This window comes from Fusarium vanettenii (assembly GCF_000151355.1).
Source record: "Fusarium vanettenii 77-13-4 chromosome 1 genomic scaffold NECHAsca_1_chr1_3_0, whole genome shotgun sequence".
Taxonomy (NCBI): Eukaryota; Fungi; Ascomycota; class Sordariomycetes; order Hypocreales; family Nectriaceae; genus Fusarium; species Fusarium vanettenii.
Window position 1 is genome coordinate 3,815,725 of NW_003315881.1, and position 16,466 is coordinate 3,832,190.

A 16,466-nucleotide genomic window follows, 5' to 3' on the forward strand; every position below is an offset into this window, starting at 1 on the left:
CCTCTCATCCAGGTTGAGATGGGGGTTGAATCATGATTCGCTTTGGTTATCGCCATGTTCTGGGGCTAATGAACTCTAATCACCCCGCAATACGCAACATCACGCCATTCCAATGGTTGATCGAGGGTTCGTTGAGGCGATCGTGGTCTAGCTCTAGGTGCTGATAACTGATTCATCACAGCCCTCAAGTCGGTTGAATGCTACTGAAGCGAAGACGCCTCAAAGGTTCCGGACTGCCGGATCAGCCTTGCGAAGTGCTGGTCAGCTTGATGTAACTCTGTCCCTACGTAGAGCGGTAGTTGAGGTTGAAGCCTAGTATCAGCTTCGTGTAGTTGATCGAGGGTGTTCTTGATAGACAAGCACCGAAGGATGCCCCCTATCTTATCATTGCGATAATTACACCGAGACACGATTCAAGTAATTCCCAAAACCAACCCCTTTTGGATAATTTAAATATCCCAATCCGGGCAATTTCTGCCTATCTGCGTGGGAGATCTACCAACGTTGGCTGTGAGCTATCACTCCGGATATCAATTATCCTCAATACCCCACGTCACGCTATTGGTCAGTTTTCCGGCACGCGAGATTTCCGACAGCCTGGGTTACCTCTCTAAATGATACTACCGTCTTTTGTATGGTAACGTTAGTAGGTTGAAGTACACGCTGGCATTTGCAAGTGAGCTAAGATGATGGGGGGTTTTTTTTCGCTATTCGGGATGTTGTTCGGGCTGTTCTTTCATACCGAGAGTCCAGGCACAGGTGGTCAGCCTTACGGAACATCACGGCAGTTATTCGCAGAGGTATGAGACACAAGACTCGGCTTAATTCACAAGGTTTAATAAATGACAATAATCTTTTGGTTCAATTCACTAAGGGAGATTACTTCAGAGTCGCTTCATGAATATAATGGTTTGTTCAAATGTAGTTCTCATTTATGCATCTATCTCCGCAACGCCCCTGAACCGCATCTCACCAACTCCACATACACGACAACATCACAGAATCACAGCTTTTCCTTCTGCTCCTCCCCCTCCTTTCCTTCAACCTTGACCCCACTAGACTTGTCAGTCCCTGTCAACCCCGGCACGTCCTTAAAGACGGCAAAGCTCGAGGGCGTCTCCTCAAGCACGGGGAAGTGGAACCCGCATTCGGGGCACTGCTCATGCAAAACAGCCTGCTCCTCCGCAAGGTTGTATTTCTTATCTTGCGTATGGTTGCAAACGGGGCACACTCGCAAGAGCCGAGTTCCGACAAGTTCAAAGTTTGTAATAATGTCCTCCATGATGGCGCCGTTGGCAGCCCACGTCTTGCAGTACTTGTGGTACGTGTTCTTGTGCCAGTCGTATAGAGCTCCTCGGCTTGTCCAGAAGCTGCACTCGTTGTACCAGCTTCTGTCATCTGGGTGCTCCCACCAGGTGAGGTGCAGGAAGCCGGGGAGTGTCATGAGGTGACGGCGTGTGTCGGCGAACAGGACTTTGAACTTTTCATAGGCGTCTGGGCTTGAGAAGCGGACGCGTTGCATGGAGAGGTAGATGGGCATTTTGAAAGTGTTGAAGTTGGTTGAGTTGAGGGTAATTGAGTGTGTGTTCAGGGGTGAGAAGTGAGTTGAAGAGATACACAACTACAACACCTGTCCGTCTTTTATACGTCTACTACATGCCTTATCAAGACTCTACCGTGTTCTCCTCTTACAACTCCTCTTGAAATAAATACCAACCCGGCAATTATTGCCGTCGTGATAGGCAAGTAATCGACAAACCACCCCTCATCATTGGTCTACTCCAAAAATCCGGGGAAGCGGGGTTGAGTTGGACAGCCATCCTTTCCCGACGTGAGGCTTGTCGGAAATCTGACCAATAGGGGTATCTTACTTATTAAGACGGCTTTCATATCATCACCATGAGGCTTCATTTTGCGACGAACCTTTTTGCGACCAACGTTGTCGTCGGGAAGGGAAGCGAAGAGGTCTGAGCGGGTGGTGACAAGCTCACGACGGTGTTGAGGATGTATGACGGGACAATAGGCGTTGGCGCGTTTTGTTACGCTGTGTTATCATCTGATGTGTACAATAAGGTAGCTAGCCAATCAAGCCACCGTTGAACTCTCGAGGATAAAGTATATAAGATCTTGGGGTTTCTTGATGGATTGCAATATTGATCAAGCAACACAACAGCACTTGAACTCTAATTCTCCGTTACAAAAAAACTCAAGAGATTTCAGACTCTTTACCAAACACTACAACTTCATCATGGCCCAGCCCACTACCCACATCGTCCACGGCGGCAAGCAAGTCCCCCCCGCCAGCAAATGGACCCCCTTTGAATGGGAAGAGCCCAAGCTAGGCAAACAAGTCCACGGCGAAGTTACAATCGCCCGAGCTTTTGGCACCTCTGGAAACCTGTCGTCTGGCTTCTGGAGAACCGGTCCCACCTCTCCAGGGGCGAGTTCCGATGGTTCCCACAAGCTCATCTACTCGTCACCCCTTGGAGACGAGTTGGCCTGTGTCATTGACGGTTCTGCTACTCTTACCGTTGTTTCCACGGGTGAGAAGCATCACATTGAACCCGGCACTATTGTCAGCTCTCCCAAGGGACTTGAGGTTCAGTGGGAGATTGATGCGCCCTTCTTCAAGAAGTACTGGTGTATCTGGAACGGCACCAAGGATACTCCCAACCCGCCAACTTCACTCCAGATCAACCATGTTAGCGATAACCCTGCCGAGTGGACAGACTACCACTTCAAGGAGCCCAAGGAGGGAGACCTCGTGGCTGGAGAACTGTACTTTATCAAGACCGGTGGTTCTACTAGCACCATGCTGAGCGGTGTCTGGCGCTCGGGCAAGGGCATCGCAGGATCCGACGTCAGCGAGGACGGCACGCTCAAGACCCCATATACTGGTGTTCTTGGTGATGAGACCATCTTGCTCCTGGAGGGAGAAGTGGATGTTGTCGAGACGGCGACCGGTGCCAAGCATAGCTTCAAGGCGGGAGATGCGATCGGTTTGACTTCTGGGATGCACATCACTTGGACTTCCAAGGGGCCGTTTTCCAAGAAGCTCTGGGTTATTACCCGTGATGAACTTCCAGAGGCTTAAGGGGCATTTGCAGCGTTGTGGTGTTTGTGAATAGCGGGACATGTTGGTGTCATGAGTGTTTGGACTTGATGGTGAGATTACCACCGAATAGTACCAATTTGAAGGTCGTATCCTACTATCTCATGGTGATGTGGTGATGTGAACGAACTCATAGACATGAGACTCTTAATTGGTTCTTTCTGTCGCTGGATTGTCCCAAGATTGTACAGCGTACCCCTATCTCGAGACTCGGCAAGTTTTGTACCTTTCTGTCCCCAGCCAGGCACTAGGCCTTTTGCATCCAGTTCTGCTATTCTCAAGACCTAGCAGTTTTACTTGGTTAGTCTGAAAGCACAGTACTCTTGAATAAGAAATTAGTGCATAGACCAGTTCTCCCGAATCTGGTCTCCTACCAAGCGCGATGCCACTAAGCAGGAGAGCACAGTGAGATCAGACATATTCTTCAACATAACATGTTTAACTCAATCGCAGTCAATTTTGTGACTCATGGTCCCATAGACTAGGTAGTTATCGCATTAGACCAAGCATCAGTAGTGCAGCCCCAAATACTGCGTTGTGATGGCAGTCGCCTCCACTGCCCCCTTTACTCCGATCCGTACAATCTCGCCAGGGACAAGATCCACCAAGTTGTCGGCAAACCGGACTCCATCATCCTCACACTCCAGTGCAAGTCCCTTGACTGGCACCTCGGCACTGACCTCTACGGCGCTGGCTCCGTCGACGAGCTCAACTCGGAGGTTCTTGGGCTTCTGAAGAGGCGAATACTTGTGTGGCTCTGGCCAGTTCACATAGCGTGCGATTTGCTTGCCATCCTGGTAGAGGTACGAAGCGACAACAGTGCGGGCTTCGAGGCCAGCGTTGGGTGTTTCAACTGGTACCTCCAGAGTTGCAATCTCGGTTGAGCGGTTGCTTGGGAGGATAAATGATGGCGACACCGTCTTGGAATAAGTCTCCTTCCCAGTCTCAATATCCCAGGCCTTGACGACGCAGTCTGCTGTCACGTCTTCAAGCTCAAGGTTGCTGCCCCAGATCTCAACTTGGATCTTGGTATCAATATCAACCCGCGTGTGCTTGCTCCTGGGGTGTTGGTGCTCAGTACGGGTCATGCCGATCGTCACTGGGGCCATCTCGCGCTTGATGGTGTAGTACGCGTGCTTTGGTCGCAGATAATAGTCACAAATACTCCACGATGTAACAGGCCAGCAGTCATTGATTTGCCAGACCAGGGCGCCACTGCAGTACTCCTTGTTGGGGCCTTGCCACTGACGCTTCCAGAGTCGATATGCTGATGCGAGACACTCTGCTTGCATTAGCTGAGTGCAGTAGACGTAGTACTCAAGAGGCTCCTGGGTATAGCGGAAGTTCTCAGCCAGGTAAATGACTAGGCGGCGAATTTGACCGTCGGCTTTGTTGTGAAAGTCAATAGTGGACGAGCTGTAGAACCTCTCAGGGTCGTCTTTGCCCTTGGGCAGGTATGAGTCGATAGTCTTGATGTTTGGGAAAGCTTCCATGCCAAACTCGGACACAAAGCGACCAACGAGCTTGTCAAAATCCTGATATCGTCTTTGAGCGCCATGCCAGATATTCCATTGGTGGATATCTCCAACGGTAGGATCAGTAGTGTCATGTCCACCATAAGGGCTACCAAAGTGATAGATGGAACCAGGATTAACCTCGCTGCAGGCCTCAGGGAGAATCTTTTCGTAGATATAACGAGCCGGGAAGTCGGTCTTTAGCCAGCTCTCGGGATCCTTGTCTTTAGGGTCGTATGTGAGCTTCTCTGACTCTGCAATTTGATAATCCTCGTTGTTGCCAGCCCAGATGACAATGGAAGGATGATGGCGGAGCCGCTTGATGTTCTCTCGGGCTTCACGGTCAATCGACTTGCGCAGCTCAGACCAGCAGGGGTAGTTTCCGCATCCAAACAGAAAGTCCTGCCAGACTAGAATGCCGGCTTCATCGCAGGCATCATAAAAGAAGTCTGACTCGAAGATGCCTCCACCCCAGACGCGGATCATGAACTGGTTGCTCTCTGCCACAAGGTTGACCCAGTCATAGTATCTCTTCTTGGAAATGCGAGGGAGGAAGTTGTCAGCGGGGATCCAGTTGCTTCCACCGCAAAAGACGGGAATGTTGTTGACTCGGAAAAAGAAGCTGGTGCCAGGCTGGCCTTCAAGTTCGTGTTGGACGAGCTCAACTTTGCGAAGACCGATTTTCTTGTCGGTAGTGTCAACCTTGGTCTCATTTTCAAGCAGCGTAGCCTGAATAGTGTATAGGGGCTGCTTTCCATATCTGATGGGATACCAGAGGGCGGGATCTTGGATATGGAAAGTCGTCGACACCTTCGAGTCCTTGACATCTGTGGTTGTTGACGCAACCTCCTTTCCATCGAGGGTCACAACTAATTGAGCCTGTGATGCCTTCCCCTCAACGTCTGCGTTGACAACAACTGTGGCAGTCTTGAGCGATTCCTCAACTTCGACCTGAGCGTGCAAGTCATAGATGCGTGACTCGTAAACTTCCAGATTAATGGGCTTCCATGGACCACAGGTGAGCAAGGCAGGGCCCCAATCCCAGCCCTAATATCTTCCGTTAGAGAACGCGAAGCATTTTGAGCTTTTTGCAACTTACCCAGTGGTATTGAGCTTTTCGAACAGGCAGTCTTGAAAAGTCGCCATTCCAGCAACGGTACTTGTGCTCCGGATGCTCATCCACCAAGTCCCAACCTTTTAGGTAGGCGCTGCCAAACGTGATAACAAGCTCGTTCTCGCCATCACTCTTGAGGATCTCGGTGACATCTACACGATCCGAAGTAAACATGTTGTCTGTTTCCAGAATCTTGGTGCCGTTCAGCTTCACGGTAGCAAACGTGTCGAGACCGTCAAAGACCAGAACTGCCTTTGCGCCATCGGCGACTTTGGGGCTGGCAAAGGTGGTCTTGTAGACCCAGTCGGTCTCGCCAATCCATTGAACCTCATTCTCATTCTTGCCGATGAAAGGATCAGGGATCTTGCCGTGGTGAAGAAGGTCTAGATGGACGTTTGTTGGGAACTGGGCGACGGATAAATAAGAGGCATCGTCGTCCTTCGCCTGCTTGAAGTGCCAGTTCTGGTCAATTGGGGTAACTGTGCGGGGACCCATGATGGAGCGATTGTATCACGGAGGGGAGAGAAGAGATACGTAGGAGGTGAGAAGTAAAAGAAACAAAGGTGAGCGGATGGAGAGTTGAGGTGAGCTATTAAAGGTTCAAGTTAGAACACGATGATCCAACTCGTGATCTGATGATCGATGCGATGCCTCCCGTCTTGCGTTTTAGCCGGCAGGTGCGACGAAGGAAGGAAGGATGAGGGGTTGTTCAAAACGTGACAGTCAATCCTCGTAAGACATCAACTAAAAAGACATCCAATGAATCCCCTCAGTGGCTGATACAACCTGTCAATGGGCCTCTTGGCTGGCCGACATTCCTCCATCTCAATTGCTTGCTACAGCTGGAATCCTTGCCCTCCGATGATGCATATATGGAGCTCTCCCGCATCGCCGCGCCGTGTATCCGACGTCCCGTCAAGCCCAGCAAGCTCCATAAACTCTGCCCACTGTGGTTAGTTATTTCGCTTGGCTTTGGCCATGTGCCTGGGCGTCTGCAATCGAGCGGCTAAATAGAGTTGAAATATGCATTGTGTACTACAATTCAGACTGCAACTGGTATTCATTACATCACGAGCCGTTTTACTTGCGCCACATGCACTCCGGTACCCGCCAAACAACCAAACCACATCTATGATGGAGATCAATGATGATTTAGTAGAAACAAGTCAAGTTTGAACTTGAAAAGTCGTTTAAAAATTTATTAGTTGTTTACTTATGCGTATTGCTATTTGGTATCATACTAATCAAGCAGCTTCAAGTCTTCCATGGTGGGCATCCAGAGATCTTTGTAAACTGTATGCCTAGTTGGGGCAATCCATCCATAGCTTTGTCAATCAGACACATCTAGCATCCCAAGGCTGCCTTACCTCGACATGGACATCATATATACCACACTCCACAATAACAGCGCGGCACGCCATGGCAACCGCATATGCATGCACCCAAGACGTTGAATCCTTCCTGACTGTGATCATGAGCGTAACAGGCTGCTCAAACTCCTCTCTTGTCCAGTAGGATCTATCGTATCCGATACGGAGTAAATCGAGGTCCGTCCAGTCGATGCCTCTGAGGATTGCGTTGATGTTCTGCCGGAGAGGGCCGGTATAGTCGATCCATTGATCAATAATTGGGTGATTTCTTCCGACAAGCCCAAGTGACTTGCGAAGAGTGTATTCTCCATCGCGTTTGCGTACCCAAGGGGTTGTGCTGGACCGGGCGACGAGTCTTGGCCAAGAAAGCAGGCCGTAGTAGTATCCCCTCTGTTCCTCTGGGCTTGGGGGAGCTGGGGGAGTCGTTGTTGTCGTAGTAATTGTCATTATAGTAACTTCTGTTGTGTTCATTGTTGGAGATGGTAAGAGTTGAAAGAGTTAACTGGTGGTGAAGTGTTTGTTCGGTAATTTGAAGTGGTCTTGGTTAACTGATGGGCTTCCTGTTGAAGTGTTGTTTGTTGTTTGGTGAGAGAGATGAGGGCATCTCGGCCGCCAGATATTGACCGTTATGTACCCGACAGCGTTTAGGTTTCCCAACAGTGGCTATGCCATGAACTCGGCCAGGTAAAAGTGAGTCAACGGCATGCTTTCAAAGAAGCACAACATGGTTCGACAGAGAAGTTTGACCTCCCCGTGCCTGGAGCCCACGCAAGCACAAGACTTCCCCTTGCAACATCAGGATACCTCTCAAATCAGCCAAAGACCCAGAAACCCCATGATTTCAACGTGATTATCGTAGCTACCTATGTATCGGATTAGACCCTCCAAGTACCTCATCAACAACCAGGCCGATGAAGCCTCGGATCAAACTTGAACTCAAACACCCTCGGCAGAAAAGCTGCTTGCTCGGTCTATACCCGACGCCAAACGAACGAATGCTTTGACACACAAGAAAAATAACAATATTCCCAAACACTGCCGGCCTAATCATGCAACCCAGTTTCAAAAGTGACGTATCCATGAACCCATGAGCTCCAAGCAGGAAAGGAAGAAGAAACCCATTCATCAACAGCAGCCGCCGCCTCTACGCCGGTTGCTCAGCGTAAACACCTCCTCCCACTCTCTCAGGCCCCAGTTCTGCGTCCGGCCCTTACCCTTGCGTCTCCTCCTGAGCCCACTAAGGCCGTCGTCCACTGTGGCTCCCGTCATGGAGCTCTTAATGCTGCCTCCGTCACTGGCAGTATTCCAGCCACCACTGTCGCCGTATTGGATCCCGCTGGCTGGGTCGTCGGGGTCGATCTCTCCAAGTTCGATCTTTGTCAGGATCATCCTCGCCAATCTGCCAAAGATCTCGTCGACGCCCTCGCCGTTGAAGGCGCTCGCTTCCGTCACCACTGATATTCCTGCTGTGCTAGCCCATCGACTAGCCTCAGCCCGTGTAACCTCCCTGCCCTCGGGGGCAACAGTAGCTCTTTGCTGAGTGCCGGCGCTGATGGATGCACCACGATCTCTACCAGCAGCTGTGCTCGTATAGGAGCTCCCACCAGCGCCGGGGGTTATAGTCGAGTTCGAGGTGAAACTTGTCGGTGTAGGTGGGGGAAGACTAGTATCGATAAGTTGATCGGTGAGATCGAGCTTGTTTCCCACAAGCAGGACGCTGAGGTTCGGGGACGCGAGGGCTCGGGCATCGTTGATAAAGGGTTGTAGGCCGCGGAACGAAGCATGCGAGGTCAAGTCGTAGACGAGGATAGCGCCCGCGGCGCCTCGATAGTATGAGCGAGAAACGGATCGGAATCGTTCGGTGCCGGCGGTATCCCAAAGCTATGATCCAGTCAGTCTTTTGTGTCGAGTGGTGTAATCGTGGTTGCGATGAGCGCACCTGAAGCTTGATTCGTTTTCGCCGCGATCCGGTACCGACTTTGATGATCTTGGTCGCAAACTCGACACCGATAGTTTGCGACGAAAGGACCCTCCACTCATTCTTGACGAAGCGATGTAATAAACATGATCTGTAAATCCGCGCAACTGATCAGCCAAAGTTTCACACACACGGCGTACCGTCAGTCGCTATATCTGCGATGGCTGCCTCGTTCACCGTTATCTTTGAGGATGACGTACTTTCCCGTTCCACTGGGCCCAAGCAATATGATCTTGGCCAAATAATCATACATGCTCCCCAGCTCCTTTAATCATGGTCAGCCGTGCCGCATACTCTGTTAACTCTCCGGCTCGCCTACCTGCTCCCGGGCGGTCCCCGAGCTTTCCTCGCTCGCGCCGGAGTGCCGGCGAGGCCTGGTCATTGCGGCGGCGCTGCGCTGGACGGATGACGAGATGGCAGATTTCAATGGCGGATAGGTTTCAGGCGGTCGAACGATGTCGCATGTAGTCTCGGCCCGGTCGCGGGGGATGAACGAGTTGGTCTCTGTAGAGCAGAGTCGATTAAGGATTAATAGGTGGTCGATTTAGCGGCTAGATGTAGGAGGCAAAGAACGGGACAGGCGGCCTCGTCTTTTCTGGTGTGTGGTTGTTGAAACCAAAGACCCGACGACAATGCGAACCCTGGAAAATCCATGGGTGTTGACCGTCGTTGGCGGCCTGCCCGTGAACAGGGGGTGGGTCGCCTACAGCAAGCCCCTGTAGATAGCGTCATTGCTCGCTTCAGCGCAGGTGACGCTGAGTGGGGAGATTTGAGATAACACCACAATACGCGTATCGCATAGCGAGTTCCGAATATCCTCAACTTCACCGAAAAGGTGAACCAACTGTTATCATCACTTACACGAAACTCAAAATGCATTTCTGAGGCGCAGTTGGAGAAACTTTGGGAGTTGTCATGCAGGAACCGGATTGACATTTTGGCTTTTGTTGAAGCTTTTCATGAAAAAGCTTGACACTGCTTGGCCCGAATTCATGGAACTTCTTGCCGTTCCTATAAGGTTCATTATCCCGTCTCTCTGCACATCATTTCCTCAGCAGGTGACACTTATCAGTACTGCACCCCCCATAGATGGGTGACCTTGAGAAGCAGGAGAGGGCGTTTAGTAGGAGATTGGCAACATCTTGACTGGGCGCTCCAATGGAGTGTTGCTGGTCGCTGCCTTGCTACTTGCCTTTTCGCGCCAATGATGAGAGATCAGACATCCTGCAAACGGCATCAGGTGCCTCTCGAGGCATGATTCAACCGACAGCCGTCGATCGATCTGGGGCGTTATTTTTGTAATATCCTCTCAAGCGCACCAAGCAACGACCCAGCGGCTCTCAGCTTCTAGTCGGTTATGCAAAAGTGAGAAGACAGGAGCATTGGCGAATAAATACGGAAGACAAGAGGAGCATACCAAATGAACATGAAAACATGCAGAATAATTAAAATCCGATATCAGGCAACGAGGTTGCTTTATCTTGTAGCAAAAACCTGGGTTCTGCGTCTAAGATGCTGCCTAACTAAGGCAGATGTTGTCATCAACGAGCACAAGCGAGCGGTGCAAATTGAGAAACAGCTTGGAGACCCAGAGTTAATGAATTCACTTTCGTTCTGTTTCACCTCCAAGTCGTTATCTTGCGAGTAGGGCCCTCCCAGTAGAGCCCTCTTGGTGTACACTCACCTGGTTGTGATTTTTGGCAGGCTACAGTAGGGTAATGTATGAACTCTCTGGGGAATATGGCGCAGACTTGCTTGCCGCAAGTTGCGATACACCATCATAGCGAATTCGAAACCTCAGTTCAACTACAAATGTAAAAATTGAAGCCTAGAGTCATGCTTAGATTTCAGTTGTCCGCCAGCCTAGCTCATGAATGACGTTGTGCTCTTCATATGCTCTGCATAACTGGGCACAATGAGGAGTGGAAACCACATAATACTACAAATAAAGGGAACCTTAATAAATTACACCCGATTAGTAATTAAATATCTCTAGAATTATATGCTATTAGATCTGACTTATAGTTCACTGGCAGCCTTCTCATTTCTCTTCCTTCTGGCGCGCTCAAGGGTAGGTACCTATGTACAAGGAAGAGGTCATTCCCATCTTGCAGAGCTTATCAACCTATGTTCTGATATAAATTATGGGCTCTATCTTATTCTTACTTGAACGTTCTCTAGGGCGGGCATTGTCTATGACAGGTAGGTATAAAACATTGACAAGGTTGCGAATCCCCTTGGGGTATGTCGCTGGTGACTTACACCGGACAAGAGTGGTTCCGGAGCATGAACTTGCATGGCCGTGACGTCACACAAACTATCGAGATATGGGATCTTGCACTTCTTCTACATCCAAGAAAAAATGGAAATAAGTATAGGAGTATCTAATATCATACATATTATCTAGTATTCATCTTATCATTATTAGTGCGATCAAATGTCGTTGCTTCTGAAAAGCCGCTTGCAGGGATGACTCCAGATGCCGAGGCACGCTCGGCCAGCCACCCCCAGATTCCCCACGTTCCGCCCGGACTGTCAAACCAACATTACATCCCTCGATCATCATCAACCAACATCGTTCTTGTTCTCGTTTTCTCATAGCTACTGATACTCGGGTCACTTACCATGAAGATCCAGGGCCGCACATTTATTGTCTCCGGAGGGTAAGTACTCACATCAGCCCCTTCACATGTTGCTGACATGCTTGTAGAGCATCCGGCCTCGGTCAGGCTTGTGTGGAGGAAATCTGCAAGAATGGCGGCAACGCGGCCATTTTCGACATGAACGAGGAGAGCGGAGAGGAATTGGAGAAGAAGCTCTCCTCTTCGGCAAAGTTCTTTGTGTGTAACGTGCTCGAAACAGAGAGCATCGCAAGCGCCGTGCAAGGCGCCGTCAAGTGGGCCAAGGAGATGGGGAAGCCTCTGGGAGGCGTGATTCCTGCAGCTGGTGTTTCAACTCCTGCCACGGTAAAGATCTTCTTTTTTTTTTTTTCAAGAACTGCGAACATGGCTGATCAAGCTGATCGTTTTCTAGATTCTTGACCGCAAGGGCAATGCGTTCAGCCTAGACGACTTTGACTTTGTGCTCAATGTAAACCTTCGAGGAACAATCGACCTGGTGCGCCAGACTCTGGAGCATATCGCAAAGGTGGAGCCTGAAGGATCTGACGAAGAGCGCGGCGTCGTCATCATGGTCGCATCCTCGGCGGCGTTTGACGGCCAGAAGGGCCAGGTTTCTTACTCTGCGAGCAAGGGCGCCGTAACGGCCATGACGCTGCCAATGGCTCGGGACCTGGCCCGCTTCGGAGTCCGGGTTGTGACCATCGCGCCGAGTCTGTTCGAGAGCCGCATGACCAGCGTGATGCCCGAGAAGGTGAGGAAGAGTTTGGAGGGCGCAATGGAGTTTCCTAGGAGGGCGGGTCAACCGGCCGAGTTTGCGCAGCTGGCCCGGCAGGCCATTGAGAACGTCATGTTGAATGGCGTCGTGATACGGTTGGATGGTGCCATGAGGATGCCGAGCAAGATGTGAAAGTGTGTATTTCTATCTGTTGGATAATGAGACGAAAACATTGTCTTTTACAATTGTTGGTATCAAGTTTATGAGTGAGGGAAGATTGTACCTAATAGTTCCAAGTTGAGTCTATTACGTGCTACTATGTGGTGAGTCTCTTATGCCGAAATACTATCCGGCCTCAAGTCGGCTATCCACATCGGCTAGTGACTCGACGAATTGTCCCCTCATGAGATTGGTAATCAACCTGAAGACTTCGATACAAAAGAATGAGATGCTAATTGAATTTCTATAAACCGAAGTCTCCATCTTTGTTCCCAAGATAGCATCCCGTCGTTGAGTGACTGTCTACACAGTGCTTGCCTACTACCCACTGTGCCTGGATAACTCTTTATCCCACACACCTCCTGCATCGGAGCAACCCCATCATCATCACCAACAAAGATATTTCACTCACTCACAATGGCTCCGATTAAAGTGGCCATCCTGGACGACTACCAAGGTCTTGCAGACCCCTACTTTGAAAAGTTGGACTCGGTCAAGTACGACGTCGTCTCCATCAAGGACACGCTGCTGCCCTACCACCACTCGGACAACTCGCAGTCGGGCAAGGATGCGCTGGTTGAGAGACTCCAGCCATTCGACGTGATCTGTATGCGGCCGTCTTCACCTTCCGTGCGCGCGTCCAAGAACAGGTGGCTGAATAACACTCTGTAGGTTGCATGCGAGAGCGCACGCCCTTCCCCGCCGAGTTGATCGCCCGCCTGCCAGCACTCAAGCTCCTGCTCTCAACAGGCTTGCGCAACCGATCCCTGGACCTGGCGGCGTTCAAAGAACGTGGGATCCCAGTTGCTGGCACGGTGGATAAACTCCGAGCAGACACCAAGACGGTTGGGACCGACAGCACCACGCAGCACTGCGTCACCCTGATCCTTGCCCTCGCTCGAGGCGTCGCCCGGGATGACGCCGCCGTCAAGGACGGAGCCTGGCAGACGGGTTTCGCAACTGGGCTCTCGGGAAAGACGTTGGGCGTCGTCGGACTCGGCCGGTTGGGGGCCAACGTCGCGAGGATCATGACGATCGCGTTCGGTATGAAGGTTATCGCGTGGAGCACCAACCTCACCCAGGACGCGGCAGATGAGAAGGCCAGGGAGGCCGGACTTGCTGTGGAAGACTCGGACGGTGTCAAGACCTTCAGGGCAGTCAGTCGAGACGAGCTGTTTAGCAGCGCAGATGTCATCTCCCTTCATGTCGTGCTCTCTGACAGGTCACGAGGCATGATAACCTCGCAGGACTTGGCCAAGATGAAGAGATCGTCATTTTTCGTCAACACATCGCGGGGCCCCCTCGTCGTGGAACGAGACCTCCTCGACCACCTCAAGGCAGGGGGGATCCGAGGCGCCGCGCTCGACGTCTTCGACCCCGAGCCTCTCCCGGCCGATAGCGAGTGGCGGAGCAAGACCTGGGGCCGTGAAGGATCGAGCCAGGTGCTTCTGACTCCTCACATGGGATACGTAGAGGAGGGGACGTTGGGGTCTTGGTATGAGCAGCAGGTTGAGAACATTGAGCGGTGGGCCGCCAAAGAGTCCTTGCAGAACGAGTTGGCATAGGTTTGTCGGACAGCAGAAGACAAGGCTGGGATCCGGGGTTCATTCTTCTCGAAGAAAAAGAAAGCGTATGCACAGAAGGGCCAGGTTTCATCCGAACGATTTAAGGTAGGGAGGACAGAAAGAAACCTGAACCAACAGCAAAGAAACTGGGCAGAGCCGCGTCTAATCCATGACCTAGAAGACTGTCGTGATAGGCTCCATAGTCGAAACAGGAATCCCTCGATGCCACGCTCCCGCATTGTAGATCTCCACACCCGAGATGCAGACGGGCCTACCCGCTCTTTGTCGCTCCTTCGACCTCAGACCGGTCCAAGCTTTGTTCCTTTGCCCGGTTTTTGTGAGAGGTTTTGTGGCCCGATATTCTAAGAGTGAATCCTTGGCCCCGCTGCCGGTAGATAACCCATCACGCTGTATATATCCCCATGACTGTCGATCATAACCCTCAAAGGAATTTCCTCAACTTCTCTCAACTCGACACATCCTCGACAGAAGAGGGACACCCCCTCACTCGTCAGGCTGGAATGCGTATCTTCTACTTTGGACTACTCGCAGAACGCTGTGCCCTCTCAACATGTTGAAGCTGCATGCCCGCCAGTCCACGCAAGCAAAAGCCGCGTTTCAGGCGTCGACGTCGATTCCTCGTTGGTCACAACCACGCCAGCCCGTATGCGAGAACGATACGCCCAGGCTGAGTGGAAGAAGATGGCTTTTCTACTCAAAGCCTTGTTTCTGTTCTATCGAATAGAAATATTGGTATCTGCTGACTTGGTCCCCTGTGAGGCCAGCGAATTGGATGGACCCAGAAGCGCCATGTTCCAGGACAGCTGCGGTCCAACCCTCAATCTATGCCCGTTTCTGCGCCGAGTTGATTGGAAACCATGACTTGATTCCCCGCAGTAAAGATACAAAACGGTCTCGCCTCAATAATCGGGCGTGCCGGCATATGCCAGCATAGAGACTATCTGTGATGAGGAGAGAACTATTGAGACCAGGTCATCACTCTTCAGCCCGCCTCAGTGTACGGAGTAGAATCCCATCCGAGTTGACAGCACTGAGACATGCCGATTTCGACATTTCGGGTATGTGACACCAGACGAAGCCACTAAATTTACTTTTTTTATTCCTTTATGCCGTGTTGTTATTTTCCCACGAGGAGACGAAAGGCAATCTGTACCGCGGCACAATAACTTTACCGTGCCGTGTAAGTCGGGCACGTCAATTGACGGATTATCCCAGCAATGACGAAGACATAAAAAAAAAAAATCTTCAATAGGTAGAGACAGCGCAGCAAAAAATCAGGCTCGCTTACGCAAATATCACGGGTATGTTGGTGATGCTATCCTTGTAGTCGCAGATGTTCACCGGGGACCAGGTCACTTCTCCTCCCTTTTTTCTTACTGCACGACACCGAATCTTTCTTTCTCCCCGCTCCCGCGCTCGCGAAGATGGGGGATCCCTGTTATGCTCACGCGAGAGAGACCCTCGGGAAGACTCAAGAGAAAATCGTGACTTACAGGGGAAGGGGTTAGACGCTCTGCTACGTATGTGCCGGATCTGCGTTTTGGAGGGCGCTTGTTCGCAACAACAACCCGTATCCCCGCCCTCGTCCCTTTTTTTTTTTTCCTTCCCATCACCAAAGACAGACACACACCATCACACCCCCTCCCCTCCACTCCTCCCAATGATAGTCTCCTCATCAACGATCTTGCACAAGGCAAGGGTCAAGGGGTGGTATCACGCTGTTTGGCGCAACTCAAACCTACCAGACACGCGCGCGCGCACATCCCAACCCCGACGCAAGAACGTTGTCCGTTTGATGGGAGCAGATTGTGAAAAGAAACTTGGATCTTTGTGGTCGAGTCCACATTGTTGACCGGGCATGGATCCCATTTTTGGAAGCGGGCTTTTCTAGGGTTTCTTTCGGGTTCCCTCTTTGTGCTCTCTTCCCTCCCGGTATTCCGCTACTTCAAAACCATCAGAGCTGAGATAACACGGGCACCGTCGACAATGACGCAGTATCTGCCCGAATCCGCGAGTCAAACAGCTCCAAAGCCTTTGTCGTCATCAGCTGACTTGGTGGGAAAGGTCCCGCAACTCTCCATGACACCCATCTGCGTAAACACTCAGCGATGAGCAACGGGGCTAACAGAAGCAAACTGCCACAGGAGAACGAGATGATGGGTGGGCAAATCAGTAGGGTAGGATAGCTCTGGGGGTGGTGCTGCTGCCGGGTCCCCCGTTGACACTCTCGGACTGAG

General features: G+C 51.2%; 6 protein-coding genes across 6 annotated transcripts; 3 read left to right on the plus strand and 3 right to left on the minus strand.

The window, feature by feature from the left end:
* Positions 1-1,003: 1,003 nt before the first annotated feature.
* Positions 1,004-1,540, minus strand: NECHADRAFT_75442 (uncharacterized protein; the record flags this gene model as incomplete). Its single annotated transcript, XM_003054532.1, has 1 exon — positions 1,004-1,540. One exon carries the CDS (start codon positions 1,538-1,540, stop codon positions 1,004-1,006), a length of 537 nt encoding a protein of 178 aa, XP_003054578.1.
* A 708-nt stretch (positions 1,541-2,248) lies between these two features.
* NECHADRAFT_75443 (uncharacterized protein) lies at positions 2,249-3,094 on the plus strand (the record flags this gene model as incomplete). Its single annotated transcript, XM_003053821.1, has 1 exon — positions 2,249-3,094. One exon carries the CDS (start codon positions 2,249-2,251, stop codon positions 3,092-3,094), a length of 846 nt encoding a protein of 281 aa, XP_003053867.1.
* Positions 3,095-3,621: 527 nt separating this feature from the next.
* NECHADRAFT_90428 (uncharacterized protein) lies at positions 3,622-6,235 on the minus strand (the record flags this gene model as incomplete). Its single annotated transcript, XM_003054533.1, has 2 exons — positions 3,622-5,673; positions 5,726-6,235. The coding sequence occupies 2 exons, from the start codon at positions 6,233-6,235 to the stop codon at positions 3,622-3,624; spliced, it is 2,562 nt and encodes an 853-aa protein (XP_003054579.1).
* Positions 6,236-8,235: 2,000 nt separating this feature from the next.
* Positions 8,236-10,024, minus strand: NECHADRAFT_75445 (uncharacterized protein; the record flags this gene model as incomplete). The annotated part of the gene is made up of 6 exons (XM_003054534.1): positions 8,236-8,991; positions 9,050-9,179; positions 9,289-9,353; positions 9,408-9,592; positions 9,729-9,804; positions 9,950-10,024. 6 exons carry the CDS (start codon positions 10,022-10,024, stop codon positions 8,236-8,238), a joined length of 1,287 nt encoding a protein of 428 aa, XP_003054580.1.
* Positions 10,025-11,713: 1,689 nt separating this feature from the next.
* Positions 11,714-12,616, plus strand: NECHADRAFT_75446 (uncharacterized protein; the record flags this gene model as incomplete). The annotated part of the gene is made up of 3 exons (XM_003053822.1): positions 11,714-11,751; positions 11,799-12,054; positions 12,122-12,616. 3 exons carry the CDS (start codon positions 11,714-11,716, stop codon positions 12,614-12,616), a joined length of 789 nt encoding a protein of 262 aa, XP_003053868.1.
* A 444-nt stretch (positions 12,617-13,060) lies between these two features.
* On the plus strand, positions 13,061-14,208 carry NECHADRAFT_75447 (uncharacterized protein; the record flags this gene model as incomplete). The annotated part of the gene is made up of 2 exons (XM_003053823.1): positions 13,061-13,250; positions 13,316-14,208. 2 exons carry the CDS (start codon positions 13,061-13,063, stop codon positions 14,206-14,208), a joined length of 1,083 nt encoding a protein of 360 aa, XP_003053869.1.
* Positions 14,209-16,466: the final 2,258 nt, after the last annotated feature.